Consider the following 26,076-nt stretch of genomic DNA (forward strand, 5'->3'; position numbering starts at 1 on the left):
AAGCATCCACCTGCATCGCTGCTAACTTATCACCCAGGAGGGTCGGCCTGATGGTGTTGAAAGCACTGGAAAAGTCAAAAAACATGACCCTCACAGTGCTCGCCGGCTGGTCCAGATGGGTGTAGACACGATTGAGCAGGTAGATGATGGCGTCCTCTGTTCCGAGACGAGGCTGATAAGCGAACTGAAGGGGATCCAGATGTGGTCTTACTATGGGTCGCAGCTGGTCCAGGATGAGCCTTTCCAGGGTCTTCATGATGTGGGAGGTCAGTGCCACGGGCCTGTAATCCTGGGGGCCACTGGGACGAGGCGTCTTTGGTACAGGGACGAGGCATGATGTCTTCCACATCACCGGGACCCTCTGCAGACTCAGACTCAGCATAAACAGTTTATGAAAGACTCCACACAGCTGGGGGGCACAGGCCTTGAGGACAAGGGGACTCACTCCGTCTGGTCCAGCAGACTTGCCTGAGTGAAGTCTCCTCATTTGCATCTCAACCTGGTATTGAGTGAAGGTGATGGGTGGGGGAGGGGTGTCAGGAATCTCACAGGAGGCAACATGTGAAGAGAGAGGCTGGCACAGTGGTGTGGCTCTGGATTCCAGGCTGACTGCAGGTGAGGTTGTGGGGGTGGGAGCAGACAATGTGGTGTCGAATCTATTGAAAAACAGATTCAACTCGTCGGCTCTATTCTCACCTCCCTCAGCTCCCCTGCTGTTGGTTGGCCTGAATCCAGTGATGGTCTTCATGCCCCTCCACACCTCTCTCATGCTGTTCTGCTGGAGTTTCCACTCCAGCTTCCTCCTGTAATTGTCCTTAGCCTCTCTGATCTTGTCCTTTAGTAACACCTGGATCTTCCTCACCTCCTCTTTGTTGCCCCCTCTGAAAGCCCTCTTCTTGTTGTTGAGGAGGGCTTTGATGTCCTTAGTCACCCACGGCTTGTTATTTGGGTAACAATGAACAGTCTGAGCTGGAACAATGGAGTCGGTGCAGAAAGTTATGTAGTCTGTGATACACTCAGTAAGCCCATTGATGTCCTCGGCGTGAGGCTCACAGAGTGTTTCCCAGTCGGTCACCTCGAAACAGCCCTGTAGTTCCGCTATTGCCTCCTCTGACCACCTCCTAACAGTCCTGGTGGTCACAGGTTCCCTCCTCACAATTGGCACATAGCGGGGGGTGAGGTGAATCAGGTTATGATCTGACCTACCAAGTGGGGGGAGGGAGGAGGAGCTGTATGCATCCTTGACGTTAGCATACAGTAAGTCTAAAGTTTTCTCTCCCCTGGTGGGACAGTCCACATATTGTTTGAATGTTGGTAGTGTATTGTCCAGTGATACATGGTTGAAGTCACCCGAGATCACAATAAAGGCACTCGGGTGCTGAGTCTGTAGCCGAGCTATGGCAGAGTGGATAGTGTCACATGCAGCTGTGGGGTTAGCAGAGGGGGGAACATAAACAGCCACCAAGATGACGTGAGAGAATTCCCTGGGTAAATAATACGGCCTGAGTCCAACAGCACACAGTTCAGTGTCCGGGCAACAAATCCTTTCTTTGATTGTTATGTTGGCAGGGTTACACCACCGGTTGTTAACTAAAACAGCAAGCCCACCTCCTTTACGCTTACCGCTAGCGATGCTGTCCCTGTCCGCCCGAACAGTGTGGAAGCCTTCCACGGAAGCATTCTCATCGGGAATGACCTGGTGCAGCCATGATTCGGTGAAACACATCAGGCTACACTCTCGGTATTCCCTCTGACTCCGTACCAGTGCTGAGAGCTCGTCGATTTTACTTGCCAACGATCGCACATTTCCCATCACGATAGACGGCAGACACGGTTTAAACCTCCTCCTCGCTTCGAGCCTCCGCTGTCTCACCGTCACCTTTTTTCTTCTCTTCTGTCCTTGACCTCTGCATCCCCGATGTGTTTTCCTCCAAATTTCAGCTGGTACTTCTGCGGGCACTTCTGCGGGCCTGGCCAGCGAGCCGGCCGGCATCAGGGCGATCAGCTGATCTCTGGAGTAAACAGTCCGTGCGTGTAGGAGATGTGCCGCGGTCCCGTTCCTTGATAAAAGTAACAGTTCCACGGCCACCAGAAGAACAAAAACTCTCTCAATCCACATGATTGAGTAAGAGATAGAAAACGGAGGAAAATACAAGTCAGAAAAAAAAAAGAATACGTAAGAAAAAAGAGCTAAACTAAGAGAAAAGCAGGAGCGACTGTAACAGGCTGCACGCCTGATTTTCCTGCACAGCCATTTACATGGAATGGTCTGAAATGAGAAAAATCCAGTTATCCAGTTCCAAGATATCTTTACCCAGCAGTCCTCTCGGTAAATGTACAGTCCTGATCAAATGCTTAAGAGCACTTGAAAAATGGCAAAAAAAAATATCTTATATTGCATGGTTGAGTCTTAGCAGGGTTTGAAGTATAGCTTCAACATGCAACAAGAAGAAATAAGAGTGAGACAACACATTTTTTTATGAGCATGCAATTTATTGAAAAAAAAAACGCTTAAACTGAAACAGGCTATTTTACAGCTGATCAAAAGTTTAGGACCACATGCCTTTAAAAGGTCAAATCTGTGCAAAAGTGTGGATTTATTGCCATTTTCTGTAAGGTAGTCACACTGTCATGATGTTCTGATGGCAAAGTCAAAAACCCTTCTCCTTCTTGAACATGGGCGGGTTGTTGAACTGCATAAGCAGCGTCTCTCAGAGCGCACCATTGCTGCTGAGGTGGGACGCAGTAAGACAGTCATTAGGATTTTCTTAAATGATCCTGACGGTTATGTGGATGGGGATACAAGTCGGAGATCGGTAGCGTTACAGAAAAACACTGAAATGTACACAACAATGGGAAAGAACAAGAGGAAAAAAAGATACCTCTACTCATGCTGTGCTTCCATGGTAGGACAGCACGAGAACAGGAAACAAAAAAACTCCTCTGCACAAAAAGCACATAAATGTCCACGGCACAACTTTGTGAAAGACATGACAAGCCACAGGATTGGGTGGGGGGTGAGGAGTAATACGAAGCGAACACAGCAGCCGCCCTGCACAGCGCTACCATTCCAGCACGGCACACAGACCCGCCGTGTTCCCCCGCAGGAAACAAGCATCGAAGGTGTTTGGAAGGGAGGGGGATGAGTGTGTGCTTATCAGTGTAAGTGTATGTGTGTGCGTGTCCATAGTTCAGCTGAGACAGTGTCCTTCGCCCTGCCAGGCTAAGTAAACAGTCTTCCAGCCAACCCAGGTGGCCTTGCATGGAATGGGAAGGAACAGACTAAACACAGTCGTTATCAGGGTGTTGTTTTTCGGCTCCAGCCCCTGTTCTTCAGGAACTTCACTGGCTCCCTGTGAAATTCCGGATAATATTCAAACTTCTTCTGCTCACCTTCAAGGCCATTCATAACCTCGCTCCTCCTTACCTTTCTGACCTGTTAAGCACTACCTGTTCTGCCCTTTCACGTTGATCTTCTTCTTCTATCCAGCTTGCTGTACCTTCCTTCCGCCTCACCACCATGGGAAGCAGAGCTTTCAGCTGCTCTGCTCCCAGGCTGTGTGACTTTCTACCCCCAGAAATAAGAAACATTGGTTCTCTCCCCCAGTTTAAATCTCAACTCAAAACCCATCTGTTCAAATCTGCATATTCACTGTGAATCCACTGTTTGTTAATTTTATTTTATGCTTTTGTTTTATTTTTCTTATTTTGTCATCGTTTTATTATGTGTTTTATCCTATTGTAAAGTGTCCTTGGGTGACTTGAAAGGCACTCATGAATAAAATATATTATTATTATTATTATTATTATTATTATTAAATATGACTCTGTTCTTGTTATTGGTGATTTTAACATGCACATCTGTTGTAAGGATGACCTGCTTGCTAAAGACTTTCTTGCTTTAACTGACTCTTTTAACCTCCTACAGTGGGTAAATGGACCAACCCATGTTAAAGGCTATATTTTGGACTTATTCTTTACGTATGGCCTGGATATATGTATTAAGGATATAAATGACGCTGGAATGATCATTTCCCAGTTATTTTTGATATTGGTTTATCTGCTGTGGGACCGCAGTCTGTAGCTCCCTCTTGTCTGCTACATATACTCAGCTCTGAAGCTGTGTCAAAGTTTGCTGTGTCTTTTTTGGATTCGGTATTTATGATTCCTGACTGCTGCTCAATTCGCTCATCTGATGGTTATGCTAATATTTTGTTATCATTATTTTCTTCTACCCCTGATTTGGCTGTACCTGACGGCTGTTCTCTCTGCTCGGTTGATGGTTATGGTAATATCTTGTTAGCTCTTTGTTCTTCTATTCTTGAGTCTCCTGCTCCCATCAAAATGAAGCGCTCTAGAACCTACTCTCATTGCTGGCTAAATAATACTACGCATGCCTTACGACGTTTTTGTCGCTGTGATGATAGAAGGTGGAAAAAAGGTAAACTTCAGGTCTCTTATGATATGTTACGGACTAGCCGCTCAAATTTTCAAACTGCTGCTAGAATGGCTAAAGCATCTTTTTTTCCCAAAGTCATTCTGGGTAATGGTCATTAACCATTAGTACTGAGCAGAATGGCTAATGACCTAATGCTGAGCCAGAATTTGTTACTTAGTTTTTAAGTAACAAATTTTAAGTAAAAAATTTTGTTACTTAAAATTTTTAATTCTGTTGTTAATCCCTGTTCTGATATTCCTTTACTATATTCACAAGCTCTTTGTGAGCGTTTTCAAATTCTCTTTTTAGATAAGGTTTCATCTTGAAAGTCTTCCTCTTCATCTGCTTCTTCTCCTGTTTTTTCCTCTGGGTGTAATTCAACTTTTCATCGAGTTGAGCCCGTGGTACTTTTGACTCTCAAGCAGCTGGTTGATCAACTGAAAAACACCAATACTATGTTTGATATTCTCCCATCACGCATTGTTAAGGGCTGCTTTGATGTAACTGGACCAAGCATTCTATTCTTAATAATTTAAGAATAGTCTCTGGATCCGTCCCACTGGCCTTTAAGCATGCTTTAGTCCAGCCTATTCTAAAAAAAAAAAGAATCTTGATTGTTATGATCTCTTGAACTACAGACCGATCTCTAAGCTTCCATTTCTGTCCAAGATCCGGGAGCAACTAGTTCTTTCTCAGCTTCGGGCGTATTTAGACGCAAACAACATTGCAGAGAAATTTCAGTCTGCCTTTAAGCCACGGCTCAGCACTGAAACTGCCTTGCTTAGAGTTCTCAATGACCTTCTTATAAGCACTGATTCTGGACGCTCTGTGGTCCTGGTTTTATTGGACCTTTCCTCTGCTTTTGATATGGTGGATCATAACATTCTTCTACTAAAACTTGAGCATACTGTGGGTATTAGAGGCACTGCCCTTAACTGGTTTAAATCTTATCTGGCTGACAGGTCCTTCCCGGTTAATTTGGGCAACTTCTCGTCTTCCTTGGTACCTGTACGCTGTGGTGTGCCTCAAGGATCTGTATTAGGCCCTATTCTCTTCTCATTATATCTGCTCCCTCTTGGAGCAATTTTTGATAAGTATAATATTACCTTTCATTGCTATGCCGATGACATACAGATTTACTTTGAGATTACTGACGATCTTGCTGTGTCTTTTCATTATTTTCGTGAATGAATGCGTGGGGTTAAAGATTGGTTTAAGAGTAATTCTCTTGTCTTGAACAAAGAGAAAACAGAGATTGTGGTGTTCGACAGTAAAATCCTCCGCGACCAATTGTGTGCTGCTTTGATGCCCTTTGCTAGTTCCTCTTCTGATTATGCCAGTAATTTGGGTATATTATTGGATAGCTCGTTTAAATTCGACACGCAAGTGTCTGCTGTAGTGAGGTGTAGTTTTCATCAGCTGCACTTTATTTCTAAGGCTATGCACTATGTTCCTCATAAAGACCTGGAGAAACTTATTCACGCATTTGTGACCTCCAGGTTGGATTACTACAACTCTCTTTACATTGGCCTTTCCTCCTCCCTTCTCCTTAGGTTGCAGACTGTCCAGAATGCAGCAGGAAATTTCCCTCCATCACTCCTGGTCTTGCCGGCTTGCACTGGCTGCCAGTTAAGTACCGTATTCAATTTAAAATACTACTCTGCACGTACAAAATTATTAATAATTTAGCGCCGAGCTACCTCAATGAACTTCTTAGGTTACACACTCCTGTCAGAGCACTTAGATCTGCTACCCAACTACCCAGGTGGAGCAACCTCGTTCTCGGCTGAAGTCTCGGGGCGACCTTGCATTTGCTGTAGCTGCCCCAGTCTTATGGAACAATTTTCCTGTTGCTATCTGGGTGTCTGACTTTATGTCATTGTTTAAATCACGGTTAAAGACTTATTTATTTAATCTTGCGTTGCCATCTAGCTATTTAATAATAATAATAATAATAATAATAATAATAATACATTTTATTCATAGGCGCCTTTCAGACCCTCAAGGTCACCTTACAGTAACACGTAAACAATACCATAAAAAACATAAGAAAAATGTATAAATAGCAAACATGGTAAGATAACATTTAGACATAAACAGTCATAAAAGTATAAAAGCAAATATAAAAACTGAGCAAGGTAAAAATGGCCTAAGACAGATCAGGTGTATGCAATTCTAAATAGATGAGGTTTGAGATGTGATTTAAAAGTGGTGAGACAGTGTGTGGTCCGTAGAGCAAGTGGAAGTGAATTCCAAAGTCTCGGGGCAGAACAACTAAAGGCTCTAAGTCCAATGGTAGTCAGACGAGCAGGTGGAACGTAATATGATCAGCTGTATTTTGAACTAACTGCAATTTATGGAGGGATTTATGAGGTAGACCATAGAGAAGAGAATTACAGTAATCCAGACGAGATGTGACAAGAGCATTGACAAGTATGGCGGTACTGTCTGGTGTGAGAGAGGGACGAAGACGGTTAATATTACGAAGATGAAAGTAGGAAGACCGAGTGATAATATTTATATGTGCTGTGAAGGACAGAGTGCTATCGAGGATGACACCAAGACTCTTAACCCGAGGGGAGGGTGTGACACCAGAGTTATCAATGGATAACGAAAGACTGGTTGGAACTGTAGTCAGTTTTGATCTGGTGCCTATTTAAATGAATTCTGTTTTATTGCCATTAAGTTTAAGAAAGTTGTGAGGAAACCAGACCTTGATTTCACTTAAACAGTCAGAAATGGATGTGGGTGGGAGAGTAGCTGTGGGTTTGGAGGATAGGTAGAGCTGGGTGTCATCTGCGTAGCAGTGAAACTGGATGTTATGCTTCCTAAAAATATTACCTAGGGGTAGGAGATAGATGATAAAAAGTAAAGGACCCAGGACAGAGCCTTGGGGTACACCGGAATTAACTGGAGTAGATACTGATCTGTGAGGGAGTAATTGAACAAACTGTGAGCAGCCAGAGAGATAAGAAATAAACCAGGTGAGTACTGTACCATGCCAATAGATGCTAATCTGTGAAGGAGGATGCAGTGGGAGATAGTATCAAAAGCTGCTGTAAGGTCAAGGAGAATGAGGATGGATATAAGTCCAGAATCAGCTGCTGAACCTGTGCAGCCACTATCTTTTCAAGATTTTTTGCTAGGAAAGGGAGATTTGAAATTGGCCTGAAATTATTTAGATTGGAGGGATCTGAACCATTCTTTTTCAGTATTGGGGTTATTATTGCAGTTTTAAGAGAAGAAGGAACAGAACCAGATATAAGAGATGAGTAATATTGTATACAATATTAGCAATCAGTGGGGCAAGAGATGGGAATGAGAGTTTAACAAGATTTGTCGGCAGTGGATCAAGTTTACACTACGATGACTTTAAGTTAGTAATTATGGAAGATAGCTGAGTTATTGTGGGAAGTTCAAAATTGGATAGAGAGAATGAGGACAAAAAATGCAGATAGAACAATTGACCATAACACAGGACGAGGGCAATTGTTGGTAAAGATTCTCAATCTTGGTGTAAAAAAAGTCCATAAATTTGTTGCAAACTGCGACAGAGTGTGCATGTATGGCAAAGGTATCTGGGGGTTTAACAATATTATGCAATGTAGAAAACAAAGTGCAAGTGTTTCCTTCAGCGGATTCAATAACAGAGGTGTAGTAAGCAGATTTAGCATGATGAATAGCTTCTTTATAATGTTGTATATGACTGAGATACATGTCCTTGTGAATAGTATTCCTGGAGAGACATTCCAGGCAGCGTCCGGTAGCTTTAAGTTGGCGAAGTTCAGATGAGTACCATGGCGCAGAGCGAGAGAAAGAAACAGTTCAAGTTTTTTGGGGAGCCAAGGTATCTAAGAGGTTGATTAAGTTCATTGTTATAGTGAGATACCAGGTCGTCTATGGAAGCTGAGGCATTAGTGGTAGGTAAATATATTAATGCCATGGGAAAGAGCTGATAGATCAATGCCCCTAATATTTCTAAAAGTAATTGAGCGGTTTTGTTTATTTTTGTATAGTGGGAAACTAGCATTGAATAAAACTAATTTATGGTCTGAAAAAGGCATGTCCAATACAGCACAATTCCAGCAAACAAGATCCAAAATGTGTCCTTTGGAGTGTGTGGGAACGTCCATATATTGGTGTAAGCCAAAATTGTCCAGACAGGATATAAACAGGATATAAAATCTCTTGTGAGTATTTGATGTGTGTTGATACATTTTTATCTGTTATGCTTTGTTAACTACTTTTATGTATTATGATTGTTATGGTTTTCATATTTAATACGTGCTGGGTATTTTCTCTTTTCCCTCTCCCATCTCCTTTTTTCCTATGTTATTTTGTCAAGCACCTTGGTATACCCTTGGTTTTTCACTGTGCTTTATAAATAATTTTATTATTATTATTATTATTATTGACCAATCAATTAAAATGTAAAATAATTAGATTAAACAGTTAGTAGGCATAGTACCAACTAATGGCAATGGTGATGACTAGTTGACTGGTTGACAACTTAGACACATCCTTTGTTTAAACCAACGCAGCACTTAATCATTAGTTATTATTAATCTTTCACTCTCTTCCACAGTGTGTCCTTGTTCCCTGACTCAGCATGCAGCATTATTTACCATCCCCAAATTGAAGGACACGTTATATTTAATGGGAAATGGGAGATCAGAGACAGGCCACGAACTGGGCATCTTAAAAAGACCACACCACAAGAAGACCATTTCCTTACCCTGTCAGCACTTAGGAACCACAGGCAGTCTCTTAAAGCTTTGCACTCAAGGTTTACAGAATAATATTGATGATGGCTCTCTATTTAGCTAGGTCAAGTGATGGCTTTTGAAGCAACGGCTTAACTACTGCCAGCTTCAAGGCCCGTGGTGCATAGCTGTTTAATAGAGGTCGGTTGAAAAGACTGCACAGAGCAAACCTCCAGTCTTATTGTACTGCAATGGCTGCCCTTCACCGTCAGGCCCATTGGTGGTGTGCTGATTCTGGCAACATGTGCACTGGAACCTGAACATGTGGAGAGAGGTTCAGCTGTGTGTCCAGATTCTGCCAATGACAGTTGAATTGCTGAGTCAAAATGTGGAGAAGATACAGAGAACACTATTCTGATTGCTGGCCAATAGGCTGGTGGCAGTGTGATGGTGTGGGTCAGCATCACTTTCACTGGAAAACAAGGTTTTTCATCATTGGAGGCAATCTCAGTGCAGAGGGATATAGAGATGTTATTCTGCAACCAATGGCAGTCTGTCATAGTACGGCTGTGTGCCGGCAGGAATTGGACCCAAACGCAAACTCACTGGAGACAGGACTGAACTCAAAATGGCAGCTTTTATTGCTGAACACAAAGACTCTAACAAAACACACAGGGAGCTACAGGTAGAAACACACAGCATGAGGGTACGACATGACAGGGAGCACAGGAAAACACAGGGCTTAAATACACAGGGGAGTAATTAGGAAATGGGCAACAGGAGGGAGACACAGCTGGGAGAAATTAGGCTAACGAGACAGGAGAAAGGTAAAACTGAACACATTGACATGAGACATGAACTTTCAGAACAAAACAGGAAACTAACAGACAGAACCAGAACGGACACTGAACTTGGCAGGCAGACTCACGAGCAGACACAGTGACACCATGGACAGACAGGGAACACAGGCAGGCATGAAACAAGCACACTAACACATAGCAAACCTAAACAAAAGACAAGGCAGAATAAACAAGTATATAGAAGAATATAAAGAAACACAAAACATCGAGTCCTCAGACTCAGGACCATGACAGCAGTCCATATTGTCAAACTTTGGGACTGAACTCTATCCTTCTGACAATGCTCATCACCACAGAGCAGGATTTGTTAGAGACTACAGAATTTGAGAGTGGAGAGGTCTGCCTGCAGTCTTCACCCAACTCCACTGAGCATTTATGGCTGCTGTTTAAAAGAAAGTAAATAGGCTTTCAATTCAAGGAGCTTAATATTGTAAGGTAAAGACCCTACAATAACACAAAGAAAACAGAGTAAAAATCAAGAATACGACCTCCTGTGAGAAAGCACTTTGGCGACAGTGGGTTTCCTTTTAAGAAACCTCCAGCAGAGCCAGGCTCAGGCAGGGGCTGCCATTCACTGTATCCAGTTGGGGTGAGGGGAGCAAGACAGGACAAAGACATGCTATGGAAGAGAGTCAAAGATTGATAATAACCAATAATTAAATACAGAGTGATGTATAAACGTATGGTGAGCGAAAAGAGAAGAGAGAACGAGAAACAACCAGTGCATCATGAGAAGCCCTCAGCAGCTTAGACCTATTGCAGCAGTAACTAAAGGTGGATTCAGGGTCACCTGATCCAGCCCTGACTTTAGGTTTGTCAAAAAGGAAAGTGTTCCAGGTTCCACAGAGGAGGGGCCTTAAAGCTGAAGGCTCTGCTTCCCATATTACTTTGAAATATCCTAGGAACCACAAGTAAGCCCACAGTCTGAGAGCAAAGTGCTCTGAGGCGATATGGTACTACAAGGTGATCAAGATACGATGGAGTCCAAAAGCCATTAAGAATAAGCAACACTTTTGATACCATGTTGCCCATTTCTGGAGCTGACTACCATAACCTCAGTTTTATTTAAATTTAGCAGCAAAAAACAAAAAAAACAAAATTAGAGGCCATCCAGGCCTTTATATCTTTAAGACATTCCTGTAGTTTAACTAATTAGTGTGTGTTATACCAGGCTTTACGGATAGATAGAGTTGAGTGTCATCTGCATAGCAGTGAGAATGTATGCTATGCCTCCTTATGATACTGCCTGAGGGAAACATGTATAATGTAAACAGAATTGGTCCTAGCACTGAACCCTGTGGAACTCCATAATTAACCTCAGTGTGTGAAGAGGACTCTTCATTTACATGCACAAATTGGAATCTATTAGATAGACATGAATCAAACCACTGCATTGCAGTACCTTTAATACCTTTACAGCATGCAGTCCTCACTGCAATAAATTATTATGGTCAACAGTATCAGTCAGGTGTTTTACAGCTACTCTTTCAAAAATTTTTGAGGTAAACGGAAGATTGGGGTGTAGCCTATAATTAGCTAAGACAGCTAGGTCAAGTGATGCCCGTTGTGCATAGCTGTTTCATAGAGGTAGGTTGATCATATCTAAGATTCAAACATTGCAATTTAAACACATTACCTATTACAAAAAAATCACAGTTTGGTGAAATAATCTTTTTGAAAAGGGTGTCAGTATCTGAAACCAGGTCTTCAAATGACAAAGTGACTTGCTAAGACGGGGATGTTTTAGTTGGTAGGTCAGACACTTTGAAAGTGTCACGGTCCTGGGTCGGGTCGACCCAGCATTTTGAGTTTCTTATGTTTTGGTTTATTTTTGCATTATGGATTAGTTATTCTCTGGTGGTACTGTTTTGATTACGATTATATTCTGATTCTTTAGTTATCTGATGATGATGTTGATGACGATGATGATTATTTCTGGTTTAGGTTTTGTTATCTTGCCCTTATGTTTAGTTTAGGTTGCCTGTGCTTAGTCGTCTCTGCCCGTATGTCCCTCTGTTTGTCCATGACGTCATTATGCCTGTTTACGAGTCTGTCTCTGTCTGGCGTGTGCTTCCTGTTTTATTTTGTAGGTCTGTGTCCTTTGTCAGTGCGTTCAGCTTTGTGCTCTCCCTGTCTCGTCAGTGTAATCAGCGTCAGCCGTGTCTCCCAGCTGTTTCCTCTTCGCTCTGTTCACCTCTTGTATTTAGTGTCTGTGTCTTCCCCTACTCGGTGTCACATCGTTAACGTCTGTTCACCCTCGCTTCCTCTGTGTGTTCCGTTTGCCAGCAAGCCAGCCTTCCTGCCTACTTATTCCGTTCTTCCAGTTTAGTTAGTGTTTTTCTGTTCTGCTTCTTACCAGCAATAAAGCTGTGTGTTTTGAATTACTTCCGCCTCAGTGAGTCCTGCATTTTGGGTCCTCTCTTCCTGCCTGCCTACACACAGACATGACAGAACGATGCGACCACAACCAGGACCCAGCGGACTCGTCCCGGGAGTGTGATCTCTCCCGCATCCAAGGTTTGATGAAGCGGATTTCCCACACCAAAGACACTACGACTATGGTGGTTGGGATTAACGCTATCAAAGCCATCCTGGAGGGAAATCCTCACCTGCGCCAGCTAAGAGGATTTATGGGCTATATGGACCAGCTGCACGAAGCCCAGGAGGTGCTACAAGCTTGCGAACTCGCGGCTTTTGCCCGCTCCCAGTTTGCCAACCTGAAGCCACCGCAGCAGCAGCCGCGGAGCACGGAGCTTCCCGCTACGGAGCAGCGACGGTCACAGGGGAGAGGCGTCTCCACACCTCTGCCGCGGGATTCCTCCGCGTGCTGTTCCGAGCCAAATTCACTGGCCTCCTTCTTGGCAGCGATGTGGTCAGAGGATGAGGAGCAAGTTGTCATCCCTCCGCCACTTCTGTTCCCTCGTCTGGGAGGAAACGCCGCTCACGCCGCCGGCACCCCTTACCTCAGCTGGATTCGGGAACTTCTGAGCAGCCGGCTGGGGTGAGTAACAAGAACACTTTTTCTGTCTCGTCTGAGGGGGACTGTTCCCTCTCAGGGGATTTAAAGGACTTTGTTCATACTCCTTTGGAGCTTAGAACCATACCCAATAAAGCGAAGGTTAACTCAGAGACTAAAAATTCCAGAGAAGCGCTTGTTGCTGCTAAACTAGCGTCTCCTGACCCTATGGGGCTAGTGCAGCCTGCTCTTCCCCCCACTGGCAGCTCAGCCGAGCGGTCTTTGCCTCCTATTTCTGCTAAGAGCCCAGACGAGCTCAGCCTGCCTGCTAAAGACTGTTTTTTACCTGCCCACTCAGAGCAGGGGAACCCGAGGAAAACTGTTTTCTCTGAGCCCATCCAGCGGGTGAAACTGTGCTCTGGAGGCTCAGGAGAACATAGGCCACCACCCTCTTTACGTTTTGCTACAAACACCTCTTCAGCCAGAAGCTCAGTTAGTTGCCCGACGGTCCCCAGTTCAGTCTCCTCCTGTTCTCCAGTCAGTTCAGTCTCCTACTCAGTCGAGTTCATTGCACTCTCTTGTATTGCCAGCACCTCAGCCATTAGCACTGCCTGCTCCTCAGCCACCATCTCCACCCACTTGTTTTCAGGAGGAGGATAGCCCCACACAGACTTTTGTTGCTCCTCAAGACCTGGCTAAATTTGAGACTTTTGCTCTCTCCAGGGCCTCCCCAGAGGTTAGATGTCAGCATTCAGTTAACTCTGGCCCCCTGGATGTAAAGAAGCCAGCGCTACCTGTTTTTTCCCTGCCAGAGGTCCCAGAGCCTGCTGGTTCTGTTCCGTGCCTGCCAGAGGTCCCCGGGCCTGCTGGTTCTGTTCCGTCTCTGCCAGAGGTCCCAGAGCCTGCTGGTTCTGTTCCGTGCCTGCCAGAGGTCCCCGGGTCTGCTGGTTCTGTTCCGTCCCTGCCAGAGGTCCCCGGGTCTGCTGGTTCTGTTCCGTGCCTGCCAGAGGTCCCCGAGCCTGCTGGTTCTGTTCCGTGCCTGCCAGAGGTCCCCGAGCCTGCTGGTTCTGTTCCGTGCCTGCCAGAGGTCCCAGAGCCTGCTGGTTCTGTTCCGTGCCTGCCAGAGGTCCCCGGGCCTGCTGGTTCAGTCCTGTGTGTGCCAGGGGCCCACGTGCCTGCTGGTTCTGAGACTGTTTTCGCTGGGGGGCCAGAGGAGCCCGTCCAGCCTCCTGCCTCGCCAGCTGGAGGGCCAGAGGAGCCCGTCCAGCCTCCTGCCTCGCCAGCTGGAGGGCCCGAGGAGCCCGTCCAGGCTCCTGCTTCGCCAGCTGGGGGGCCCGAGGAGCCCGTCCAGCCTTCTGCCTCGTCAGCTGGAGGGCCCGAGGAGCCCGTCCAGCCGCCAGCTGCAGCTTCATCCACACCGCCTGCAGCAACATCAGCTTCATCCACGCCGCCGGCAGCAGCAGCAGCTTCGTCCTCGCCTGCTGCAGCCTCATCATCCTCGCCAGCTGCAGCCTCCTCATCAGCTTCAGCATCCTCATCAGCGTCGCCTGGTCCCGCTTCAGCATCCTCATCAGCGTCGCCTGGTCCCGCTTCAGCATCCTCATCAGCGTCGCCTGGTCCAGCTGCAGCCTCTTCATCAGCTGCCTCATCCTCGCCTGGTCCAGCTGCAGCCTCTGTGTATTCAACCTCGCCTGGTCCAGCTTCAGCCTCTGTGTATTCATCCTCGCCGTCGCCTGTTCCAGCTTCAGCTACACCCACGCCGTCGCCTGTTCCAGTTTCAGCTACACCCACGCTGTCGCCTGTTCCAGCTTCAGCTACACCCACGCCGTCGCCTGGTCCAGCCCCGGCTTCGGTTTCAGCCTCGCCTAGTCCAGCCCCGGCTTCGGTTTCAGCCTCGCCTAGTCCAGCCCCGGCTTCGGTTTCAGCCTCGCTTATTCAATTGGCAGAACCCAAAAAAATTCACCAGCACTGAGCCGGAGTATCCAATTGGCTGTCGGGCTGTTGGGTGCCGACTGCAGCCCCGTAACCATCAGATGGCAACTGAGACTGAAGACTGGTGCAGGGGCGTCAAACAGCCAGTGACTATGTCCAGATGTTGCAGAGAGCATCCCTGATGACAGAGAGCCCTCGTCTGTGAGGTAACCACTGGGTTTTTCAACAAGACAACGCAGCAGTACACAATGACCGCAGGATAAGGGACCTCTTCCAGGAGAATAACATCACTCTTCTGGACCATCCTGCATGTTCCCCTGATCTAAATCCAATTGAGAACCTTTGGGGATGGATGGCAAGGGAAGTTTACAAAAATGGACAACAGTTCCAGACAGTAGATGCCCTTTGTGCGACCGTCTTCACCACTTGTTCCCACTCACCTCATGGAAATGCTTGCAACAAACATACCACAAGGAATTATTGAAGTGATCAATAATAACAGTGGAGCTACTGATTACTGAGTTCATGTTTGAAACTTTGATTTCTGTTGCGTTTAACAGGATTGTTGGAGGTGTGGTCCTAAACTTTTGATCAGCTGTAGAAACAGCCCATTTCAGTTTAATTGTTGTGGTTGTTTTGTTTGTTTTTTTTTAATAAATTGCATGCTCAAAAAATGTTTTGTCTCACCCCCATTTCTTCTTGTTGCATGTTGAAGCTCTATTTGGAACCTTGTTAAGATCCAACCATGCAAAATATGAATTTTTGCCCATTTTCAAGTGGTCTTAAACTTTTGATCGGGACTGCACCTTGTTGATGTCATAAGAGAACTGATAGGAAGGCAACACTAATTCAAATAACTACTCATTACAAACAAACTATGTACTGAAAGCACAACACATCTCACCTTTCTTCCTGATGCTCTGTTTGAACGTAGCAGGGTTTCTTGGCCATCTCTTGATTTCATTCTTGATTGGATATTTGTCTTAACAAGCAGCTGAACAGACATGCCTAATAAATGAAGACTGCCTTAACTGATCTATGAGCTTCACTAAGATTAATGAGAGTGACATTACTGCTGTGAGAATTGTGCTAAAGAAGTTGAGAAAAAACTGTAAAATTTGTACTTTTTGTATTAAAAAGAATAAGATTTGTAACATTTAGTTGGCAAAAAGAATAAAAATCTGTGGTGTCAGTCACAACAGGTCTTACTCTTTCCATGACTGTTCGCTCCACCTCTGTAGGCATGAACCCAGCCTCCTGGATTTCTGACCACTCGGCACTCCACGTGAGCCTGTATTACAGCTGCCTTCTGCACACCCATATCACTAATCCAGCTGTGACAAATCCTACTCGCTGCTAAATCTCCCCACCCTCAACTCCCCAAACCCTTCGACAGAGAAGCCATCGAGCATCCCATCGGGTTCCCTCTACACAGATGTTACAGCTGGATTGCAGATGTGTAAATAAATCACTGATCAACACTGTGAGCTGCATTTTTTTTTACAGCGGGACAGCCGATGTTACTGGGTGCTATTTGTTAAATGAAAAGAAATACACCATTCAAATAAAAGTGAAAAAAAAAATGTAATTGAGTGCAGTATTGTTTAATCTGCAGCACTCACAATCAACAAACAAAACGAGTTTACTAAAAATGAGACACCCGTATGTTAGGTGAATATTTTCACACTCAGTTCTGTGCCTCCTTTGTTGTATCTTTATTTCATTCTTTCATTATGCAGTCACTTTCCCCTCCATCGCAGACTTTTTCACACACACTGCATCTGAAAAGCCACAAGCACTGAGGACAACCCCACACATGCCTCATACCAACTCTTTAGCCTCCTGCCATCTGGCATCAGGGACTAAAGTATTTAGGTCCCCAGTGTCAGACTGCAACACTTTCTTCCTGTAAGCCAACAGAAAGATTAATACTCAAGGAAACTGGAAACATACACAAATACACTTCCCTAAGTGCTTGCACTTTGCAAGAAAAAATGTACATCAGTGAAGGTGTGAACAACTTTGACTCCATTTCCTAGTCTTGCCTCTTGATGACCTTGTTACACAATGTTAATATTAACCTGCCAATCCAAGTCAGTTCCTACTTCAGAGTCCACCAGTTCGGTGAATGAAGCCTTGACACAGGTGAGTTTTTAAGGTTGAAGTCTCCTACTTATGTACTTGAGGTGCTTTACTTAAGTATTAGGATATTTAATCTATTAACTCATTCACTGCCATTGACGTCTATAGACGTCAATTGAAAGCATACGTTTGAAAATGGCTGGCAGTGAATGAGTTAACATAAAATCTATTAATATATCTATCACATAGGTGGTACTTCTATACCTATGCTATAGTACTCATGTAGCATATGAGACAACACAAAGGCATAATAATGTAATGTCACAATGTAACAATGTAATGGGATACTTTTGTAATTCATAACTTTCACTACTTAATAATACTGAAGAGACCTACAGACTGTCACCAAGTTTTTATTCATTAAACTCTGTCGCATCCATCATGCTAGGATCTACGGTATAAACTGGCTTGAGGCAACTGTGAATGACTGTGGTTTAAATAAAGTTGAATTCAACTGAATGGACAGACTAGGAAAATCTCTTTGAAAATGAAACAGAATATTTAATGATACTTTGCTCCAAAGAAGTTGTATATAAACACATAGGCACGACATTCTAGAACAAAGAGAGCTCAGGTGTATTAAATTCAAAGTGATCACTCTCATGCTCATCTGTATAAGCACCATCATCAGTCAGAGCTTGATGGCTGCTTTATATCCCCTGACTGAAGGCCTGTTGGGGATTTAAACCAGAGTGAGCAACGAGTCTGCGGATTTATAAACCTGGGTTGAAAGTCAGGCTTCATCTCCAGGGGACACAAGACTTCTTATCATCTGTGAAGTCTGAAACAGACTCTGAGAGGATCTTCACATGTGATGCTGGTGTCGATGCCGCCCACATGAAGGCGTCCAAAGCTTGTCAAAGAAGACTTAAAACTGTAACTGCTGTAAAAATGGCTGAATTAAGGCTGACAAAACTTGGAATAAGGGAATTCTATTTTACACTTTAACTAAATTAGCAAATATTTCTAAAAGCACCCCTTGGCTCGGACAAATGATTAAGAAAATGGATAAATGCATGAATGTTTTATCATTTTGTAGCAATAAATAGTAATACACAAATAGTTTGTAACAGGTGTGTAACTTCACTCTCAGATTGATTTATTTCTCGATTATGTCCATGTGTCTGAGGTTTGATGTAAAGTGAAGCCCCGCCTTTTTATGTAACCAAGCTTTTCACACACGCTCATATATACTTAATATTCTTATAAGGCCGGCTGGAGTATAAAGCCTGCATGTGCGAGCATGTGAGCAGCTGCTTAGCATGTGGCCCCTCCCACCAACCGTTTGACCCCAGTTTTACTCATTTCACCGGACTCCAAGCACCCTCCTCCCCCCCAATCAGCAGCCATCTCCGCCCTGCTCTCAGCTTTGTTTACTCCCGAAACATCCGGACCAACAGCTCGAGCCAGTCTTTGCTCTGTAAACATATATTTCACCATCCAACATCAATCACACACACCTCAGCATCATGCGGGGGCTACTGGATAGCAGCTGGATGAGGTTTGGACCAGAAGGCAGAGAGTCGTATGACTGGGTGACAGGATCTCCTTCAACATCAGAGCAGCAGGTGTGTAGAGTTCAGCTGTGTAAATCTGACAAATTAATCCTTTATATTAAAGCTCCCCCAACAACAACTACTACCGTACTAATAATAATAATAATGAATGAAAGAAACATTTCTCACCTAGCTTATTTTTGTGTATCCTTGTTTTTAAATTAAATGTTATAATTTTAAGATATGAGTCATTCCAGCACTGATGCTGCAGAGCCAACATCTGTTGGAATAACACCATAACACCTTAAGATGAGTTACTGGCTCCTCTGCTGCTTTGATGATAGCAGATGTTGGTTGTTAAGGAAACAGATTTTTACATTAAGCTCAAAGTTGCAGCTGTTATGTTTAATAAATACTTTTATGCTACAGTTAAATTAAAGGTTTTTTTATTTAAGTCAACTCATTTTTTTTCAGTTAATCTGATTTAATTTTCACCTGTTATATGTTCAATTCAATTCAATTGAATTCAATTTTATTTTATATAGCGCCAACATGTAACTCTGTGAAATGCAGAGTTGCCTCACTTTCCTGTTGCCTCACTTTTTCTAGCAATTAGTTAATGCTGCCTGGATAGGCAGCATTAACTAATTGCTAGAAAAAGTGAGGCAACAGGAATTAGGGACACTATGAGTGGACGTAAGAAGAACATGTTTCTTCACACGTTGTTCTCTCAAAGCTGGAGGGCTGTAGAATCACCCTTTGTTTCTGGATCAAACCGTCTCAGGGTTATGAGTGATCAGCACTGCAGATGTGCAGGTGGGACAGCTTAATCTAAAATGAAATCAATGTTATCTCACTGCAGAAACAGCTGCTGCTTATTATAAATTGCCCACAGGTGTGAATCTTAGTACGAAAGTCTGTCTGTCTCTATGTGTTAGCCCTGTGACAGACTGGCTAACTGTCCAGGGTGTACCCCGCCTCTTGCCCTGGAAAAGCTCCAGCCCCCCGGCGACCCTGAAAAGGATAAGTGGAAGAGAATGGCTGGCTGGATGGATTATTACAGCAGTTGTATTAGTAGCAGTATTCTACTACGAGACAGCCAGGTTCCTTTTGTTTGTACAAATTTGTTCATAAAATACAAACTGTAATAATTCAACAATTTGTAAATGAAACATTCTGACACATAATTTATGCACTGTTAGTGAATGAGGGCTGTTTTTTGGTTAAATGGTACATTTTTTCAGTTTAAACATTTGATTTGTTTTTAATGTTTTATTGTGAATAAAATCTTTTGGGGTTTTTTGGGAGGGGGGGGGGGTATAAGGTTATATACTTACCTGTACATCATTAGCAATCTGCATTAATTTGCACATCTCTTACATGAATGTGCTTATAGATGACTATGGAAGTTCTGACAGTGCTGACAAATATATCATGAATTCTTCTTTGCTGATCTCTAGGACAACAGTTTTTATGGACTCCAATTAGGATTTCCAGAAAGTGTGGAGCTGGTGGTTTACATTATCCTTCCAATTGTCTCCGTCCTCCTGCTGGCTGTCCTGGTTGGTCTGATATACTGCTGTTATTCACACAGTAAACTAAGCTTGGCTAACATCATCACTCTTGACCTTGAGGATGCAGAGAGCAGCGTTGAGTTTCTGTCCTCTCTGACCAAGAACGCCGAGCGCCACGCCAGCACCAGCTCTGATGGATCCGATGGAGTCTTTGTTATGGTCTACCTGCCTCCACCGTACGAGGAAACGCTCACCAAGATCACCAGAGCTGCCAGCCTATCCAGTTCCAAAGATGTAGAGTCCATAAAAATAGAAAATATAGAAGCAAAAATGTGTCCAGAGCTCAAATCCACTGGGTGACAATTGTCCTAAACCAGACCCAGCCAACTTAACTATCATCCAACTCTCCAGCGCAATAGAAAACTTTAGCTTCTCTTGGTTCCTGTTTTGATCTTAGTACACATCAAGTCTTGTGTGTTTTTTTTCCTCAACACTACATGTAATATCTTTTCTAGCAGCAGAGGGCAGTAGCAATCTCTGATAAAGCAAACACACCACATGCCAGTGTAAACAGATACTGGAAAGGACCATCTAGCTGTTCAAGAGCCAAACTGGACTTAAAGGGAACAAATGATATGAATTGCATGCTGGTCTTTATTTACTGTCTTTATTAAAGTTGATTCTGTTCATCTGGACGTAGCGTTTTCAGTGGGAGAAATATTTCATTATTTATCCAGGCTTCTTCAGTCTCAGCTGACTGCAGGTTTACACAACCTTATAAACAATACATTTGCACAACGACTGAAACTAGCACCACTGAATGAACAGTGGGCTGGGAGGTCAGTTTAACCCCAGTTTAACAGTTAGAAAACCTGAAACTTATGGATTTCTAACTGTTTTGGGGTCAGGACGAAAGAGTTAAAAGCCAGAGAGATGCAGTGTTTAGAGAAAACGCGTCTCAATTGTGATTGTGTGATTCTCCTGACACACAAGGGATCACTAAGGGTTAGTGTTGTAGCGTCCTGATGACACCCAGTTTGTGCTCCAGTGGATGATGAGAGTCAGACATTAAATACTGATCCGTGTCCGTAGGTTTAAGGCACACATCAGCTTTTAAATGTCCACATTACTGTTGTAAATCTCACGGTCTATGAAGGCCAACCTGCCATTTTTCGCATCCTCCCTGGTGAACTTGCTGTGTTGACCCACCGTGTTAATGTGATCAGTGAATTGTGGTATGTCCTGAGATTTGATTTTCTCCAGGTGTCATCCACATACCTGATCCAAAGCTTGTTGGTGTTCCATGGTAGGATAACAAAGCCCCCTTTTCCACTTCTACCATTTGCAGGTTGGCCAAAATCGATGAAACTGGGGAACCCATGGCACAGCCATGTTTCTGCCTGTAGTACTGACCCTTATTTCTAAAATAGGTGTAATGAAGACAGTTCCAAGAGCAAAAAAATGTTGTAAGTGCAGAGAGTGGTCCTGTTGCTGAGGTTGGGGTCACCCTGTAATCTCTTACAAACTACCTCCACTGCTTCAGTAACTGGAACACAAGTGAAGAGAGATGTAACGTCGTACCAGACCATTGCTTCATCTGCCTCTATAGTCAAAATCCGAGGTGTTCTGGATGTGGTGTTTATAAGATTGGGGAAACCTGGAGCCTGAAGAAGTCACTTGAATGAGTGATGAAATGTTTCGCCCACTGAAAACGCTACTTCCAGATAAACAGAATCAACTTTCTGGGATTTCCTTATACCTGAACGATTGAGCATGCATCAAGACATTTACTGCATGTGTGAATACACTTGTTTGTGTTCTCAACTTGTTTCGGATTTTCTTTCCCCTCTGTGACATGTGACCGTGACATGTGTGTGACTTGTCCCCAAGGACAGAGTGGAACAGAGAGAAAGACAAATGTAGAAGTGCAGGATGAAGAATCTAAAGAAACTGCATCAAAGACTGACCTCTAGTGGTAACAAGCCAGAATGACAACATCAACAAATTTGCTTACTCTAATATGGTTTTAATACACTGTATGATGTACACGATCACATGTTATGGTCATAATCTTTAGTAGAAATCTGATTTATGTTCCCAACACTGCACATGAAACCATGATAGTGGTATTATTTGTAACTATGCCAGGCTGAAAGAAGCACAGAATTGTTTTTAGCATTTGTTATTGCGTCATATATCATGTTTGAACAAAAAGATGTCTTCATTATTGAGGATCAAAAATAATTAAACTACAGCCCTTGAAGGGCTATCACCTGCCAACAAAAAGGTCCTGCATTTGAATCAAGGTGGGATCAACCTTTCTGTGTGGAGTTTGCATATTATCCAGTACTTCAGCAGCCTAACACAGTCCAAAGACATGCATAGGGGTAAGTTAACTGGCGCTTCTAAAGCAACTGGGGTGAATAAAAACATGAAATGGTTCTGGATTTTTGACACTAAAGGACACCTTGTTCGTCTCTGTGAGGCCAACAGCCTCCGACTGTATTTGACACCTTGCAGTAAGAACAAGTTGGATAGCTCTGCACCGTCCTGCTAGAACTGTTGGGGCTCTTGACAAAGCTGAAAGTGAATCTTACTTGTCGAGTACATCCTACATCTATATTGTGTCTCCTGATGCTAAAGTTTAGTAATCAACCTCACACTGGTGATGAGTGCTCCCACTCTGCCTGCTCTGTCCTCTTTCTGGTTTTGTGTAGAGACAGGCAGGGTGTGCGAGGCAGTTCCTAAAGGAAGTACACCTACTGGCTGACTGTTTTAAAAATGGCTTGATGCTAACAGCATCTTTCTTCCTTTTAACACCTTCACCACATTCATGAACTCATCACATATATTTTGATGGTAATTGAATTTGATTGTTTTGTTGTTGCTATTCAAAACTCCATTATCTGTGTGGTCTCACTGTTTTGTTTGTGCTTTGAGCTGCTCCATGGCAGTACCTGTGCCATAGGACATTATTATCTCTACTTATCTAAGTCACTGGTTAACATTTCTGTATTCTCCTCTTCACACTGCTCATCTTAATCCACATTTCCTAGATTCAATTCAGTTCTTCCAGACAACTCTAAATCTTTACTTTACATGCTTTAGTTTTATTTTATTTTCACAAATCACTTTATTCCTGTTAACATAAGATTCATTACTAATGGCATTCAGCAAAGTACTCAGCTGCTTGCTCATCTTTGCACTTATCCTGCAAGATGAGCTTAATCCTGCAAGAGAACAGATTTGCATTAGTTTATGTATTCAAATATTGCAATTTATTAGGAATAGCATATGCACTGAGCAACGAGTTCATCTTAAAGGTCATGTTTTCAAAACAGATAAAGACATAACTCACTCTTTCTTTAGCTCCTTCCAATGGGCTGCCCCAAAACCTTTTTCACTGTGGAAATCATGAAAATAGGCACTGAAGTGAATTTCACTGAGTACTCACGGTTCCTTCTGTTAATAATTGGTGTAGTTGCAAACAAAACATTCAACTTTCTAATCTGATCACAACAAAATCTCTCAGTTGTCATCGTGGATCTTTGCTGGTTCGTTGCATCCTGTGACATCATACCGACAAATTACATAGAAAAGACAGAAAGACCTACACCAGATCGACGAAGAGCTTCATCAGACAGCGGACATCGTCTTGTATGTCATCATCAATCAAGTCTAGAAGGAGAAAAAGAAACAAACATTTTTCTAGTTCAGATGTAGATTCTGTTTATTTACATTGTCTAGGCTTGACGCTACAATTACATCTGATATTCTATCCATCAAATTTCAAGAAAATAACAAGTGAAAGATATTAAAAATCTACAAACGTACTTATTTGCCTGTAATGAATGATACTCACCCATGCAGTTTATCGCACAAATATTTGGTGATGAATTTGTGCCGTTACCACAGACCAGCTGATCCCAGAGCTGGAAAATGCCATAGAGTGTGTCGTCCGAGTCCCCAGAAGAATTGTTCTTCTGCCAAATGCCATCGTCTCTCAGCCCGTTACTGACCAAACTGGTGTTAAATTCTGATACGTTTTCCACAAAACAGACGACTGGAGAAGAAAAGAGAAGCAAACTGACAAATGTTTTTCAAACGACTGGGCATATATCTGTTTAACTTCCTCTGGATATTTATGGCTCCTAGAAGTTGCTAATAATTCCATGACTTAGTTTTTCCTAGCACCACCAACATTTCAAAACATGTCTTTTAACATATCTTAAACAAACCCGAACCAGTTTCACCTAACATTTTTACCACTAATCTGGTTGATCTGGAGGAAGAATATTTATCTGTGTTTGGGATCATTATCCTGTTGCAATATGAATCCTTCTCAAAGATGACAAAACAGCTGCCATCTGGCATGTTTCTTTGCTATCACAGTGGTGCTTAATAAGTTGCTGAGAGTTTGCTTTGTCATTTCACGTGAATCGTCGGATCTTAGTTGTTCACATTAAAATGGGATTTCAGAGAGGAAACAGAGTCGAGCCCACAGTTAAAGTACCTTAATAATGAAACTAAAGCATAAGAGCAAGATAGAAGAGTGAGTTGGGCTAGCTTGCCATTTAAAGTGAACACCAAATTACTGTTTATATTAAAGATATACAAGAAAAAAGATGTCAGGCATGACTCTTGTCATACTCCCAGTTTGTTTACAAGTCTAATGTTTTGATTTCATCAGCTTTCAAAGACTCTATACGAGACTTAAAACAAATATCAATATAAAATCGAAGTCCTAAAATACAATAAATCCATTAAATTAAATCTATTTCATTTCTAAGCAGACTTCAGTGCATCGTTGCCACTTACTCTTGGTCACGAACTTCTCACTGTCCAGTCCTGAATCTTTTGCTTTCTGTGGAAGGCTGCTGGTTGCCCAGATCAGTTGGTCTCTCAGTTCACATTTTGGCACAATTCGTCCACCGGCCCAGCTGCAGCCCAGCACTACCAGGAGAAATATTCTGTGTACCCTCATCTTGAGTTCATCTGTCGTCTCTGACTCAAAGAGCATACGTGACTTAGAATATATCATCTGCAGAGCCGCTGGCAATAGGCCATCTCTTGTTCACTTTAGATAAATGCCATTCCCTGAATGGAGCACAATAGTTATCCCCACCAGCAGCCAATATCACATGGCTTCTGAGCTCAAAAGAGGGTGTGGGAAGAAAATGATATGTCTACCTGAAACTCTCTTTTCTTGTTTATAGGGCATGCCTTCATGTAGCTGAAAAGACCTGGCTGAGAGTGTAAAGGACAGACGAGGTGAAGCTGAATTATCACATTATCAGGATTCATAATTTCAGAGGATCAGGTGTTTGAGCACACAGTGTTACTACAGTAACCACAGAATGTATTAAATATAAGGCCACCTGATTCCTGAGTGCAGCTGTCATTTTATATCCAACAAAAAGAAGAACAATAACAAGTCCAGCAAAACAGCAACATAAGAAGAGCAAATCATCTTCACTCAGGAAGGAGACTAAAAAGAAGAAACCAGAAGTACAACACATTATACAAGCAGTGCTCATCTTCATTTGACTTGCAACATTACCTCATATTCCACAGTCCAAAAGTCAAAATGCTGGGTCAAAGTCTCAGGACCGTGACATAGATTGCATATTTATTCAGGTACCTGACCTGTGTGTATTTTGCTGTGCAGAACTTACCTCCAGTAAACAGACCAAATAACACGAACAATATCATCAGTTGTTTTAAAGTCAGTGAAACTTTAAAGGAAACAAAAATGAATGCACTTTATGTGTCAACATCCAAAATCGAATTTACAAAAGCTTGCCAGGTTTTCACGACTTTAACTGCAGTACGTTTTAATGCTTGATGATGATTATCATGATAAACAAAATAAGCTTATTTGAAATATTTGTCAAGAAACCTTAAAGCAGATTGTCGTGAACACAGTCACAGTTTGCTGTTCAATAATTTCTTCCCAGGCATCATTGTAAGCCTACAAGGAAGTCATTGGTTAAAAATAATAGCGAGGGAAAAAACTGTCAACTGTGAAAACTGTA

General features: G+C 43.1%; 2 protein-coding genes across 2 annotated transcripts; one reads left to right on the plus strand and one right to left on the minus strand.

Moving 5' to 3' along the window:
* Positions 1–18,456: 18,456 nt before the first annotated feature.
* Positions 18,457–21,743, plus strand: smim28 (small integral membrane protein 28). Its single transcript, XM_086294661.1, has 2 exons — positions 18,457–18,599; positions 19,988–21,743. The coding sequence occupies exons 1-2, from the start codon at positions 18,501–18,503 to the stop codon at positions 20,399–20,401; spliced, it is 513 nt and encodes a 170-aa protein (XP_086150787.1). The 5' UTR covers positions 18,457–18,500; the 3' UTR covers positions 20,402–21,743.
* Positions 21,744–22,046: 303 nt separating this feature from the next.
* Positions 22,047–25,082, minus strand: LOC147327038 (lysozyme C, milk isozyme-like). Its single transcript, XM_086294660.1, has 5 exons — positions 24,860–25,082; positions 23,904–24,104; positions 23,656–23,719; positions 23,400–23,444; positions 22,047–23,271 (listed from the first exon to the last, which is right to left on the minus strand). Exons 1-5 carry the CDS (start codon positions 25,080–25,082, stop codon positions 23,202–23,204), a joined length of 603 nt encoding a protein of 200 aa, XP_086150786.1. The 3' UTR covers positions 22,047–23,201.
* Between the last annotated feature and the right edge of the window lie 994 nt (positions 25,083–26,076).

Source organism: Aulonocara sp. 'chitande type north' Nkhata Bay, linkage group LG6 (genome assembly GCF_057382095.1).
Source record: "Aulonocara sp. 'chitande type north' Nkhata Bay isolate Kocher_YH1m ecotype deep benthic linkage group LG6, A_spYH_male_GT1.1, whole genome shotgun sequence".
NCBI lineage: Eukaryota > Metazoa > Chordata > Actinopteri > Cichliformes > Cichlidae > Aulonocara > Aulonocara sp. 'chitande type north' Nkhata Bay.

Bases quoted from the DNA above. Each gene is read 5' to 3' on its own strand.
- smim28 (XM_086294661.1), top strand. From the start codon at position 18,501: ATGCGGGGGCTACTGGATAGCAGCTGGATGAGGTTTGGACCAGAAGGC. The intron at 18,600-19,987 runs GTGTGTAGAGTT...GCTGATCTCTAG, and splicing joins CTTCAACATCAGAGCAGCAG to GACAACAGTTTTTATGGACT.
- LOC147327038 (XM_086294660.1), bottom strand. From the start codon at position 25,082: ATGATATATTCTAAGTCACGTATGCTCTTTGAGTCAGAGACGACAGAT. The intron at 23,720-23,903 runs GTGAGTATCATT...TTCTCCTTCTAG, and splicing joins TTGTGCGATAAACTGCATGG to ACTTGATTGATGATGACATA. The intron at 23,445-23,655 runs GTAGGTCTTTCT...TGATTTCCACAG, and splicing joins AAGCTCTTCGTCGATCTGGT to TGAAAAAGGTTTTGGGGCAG.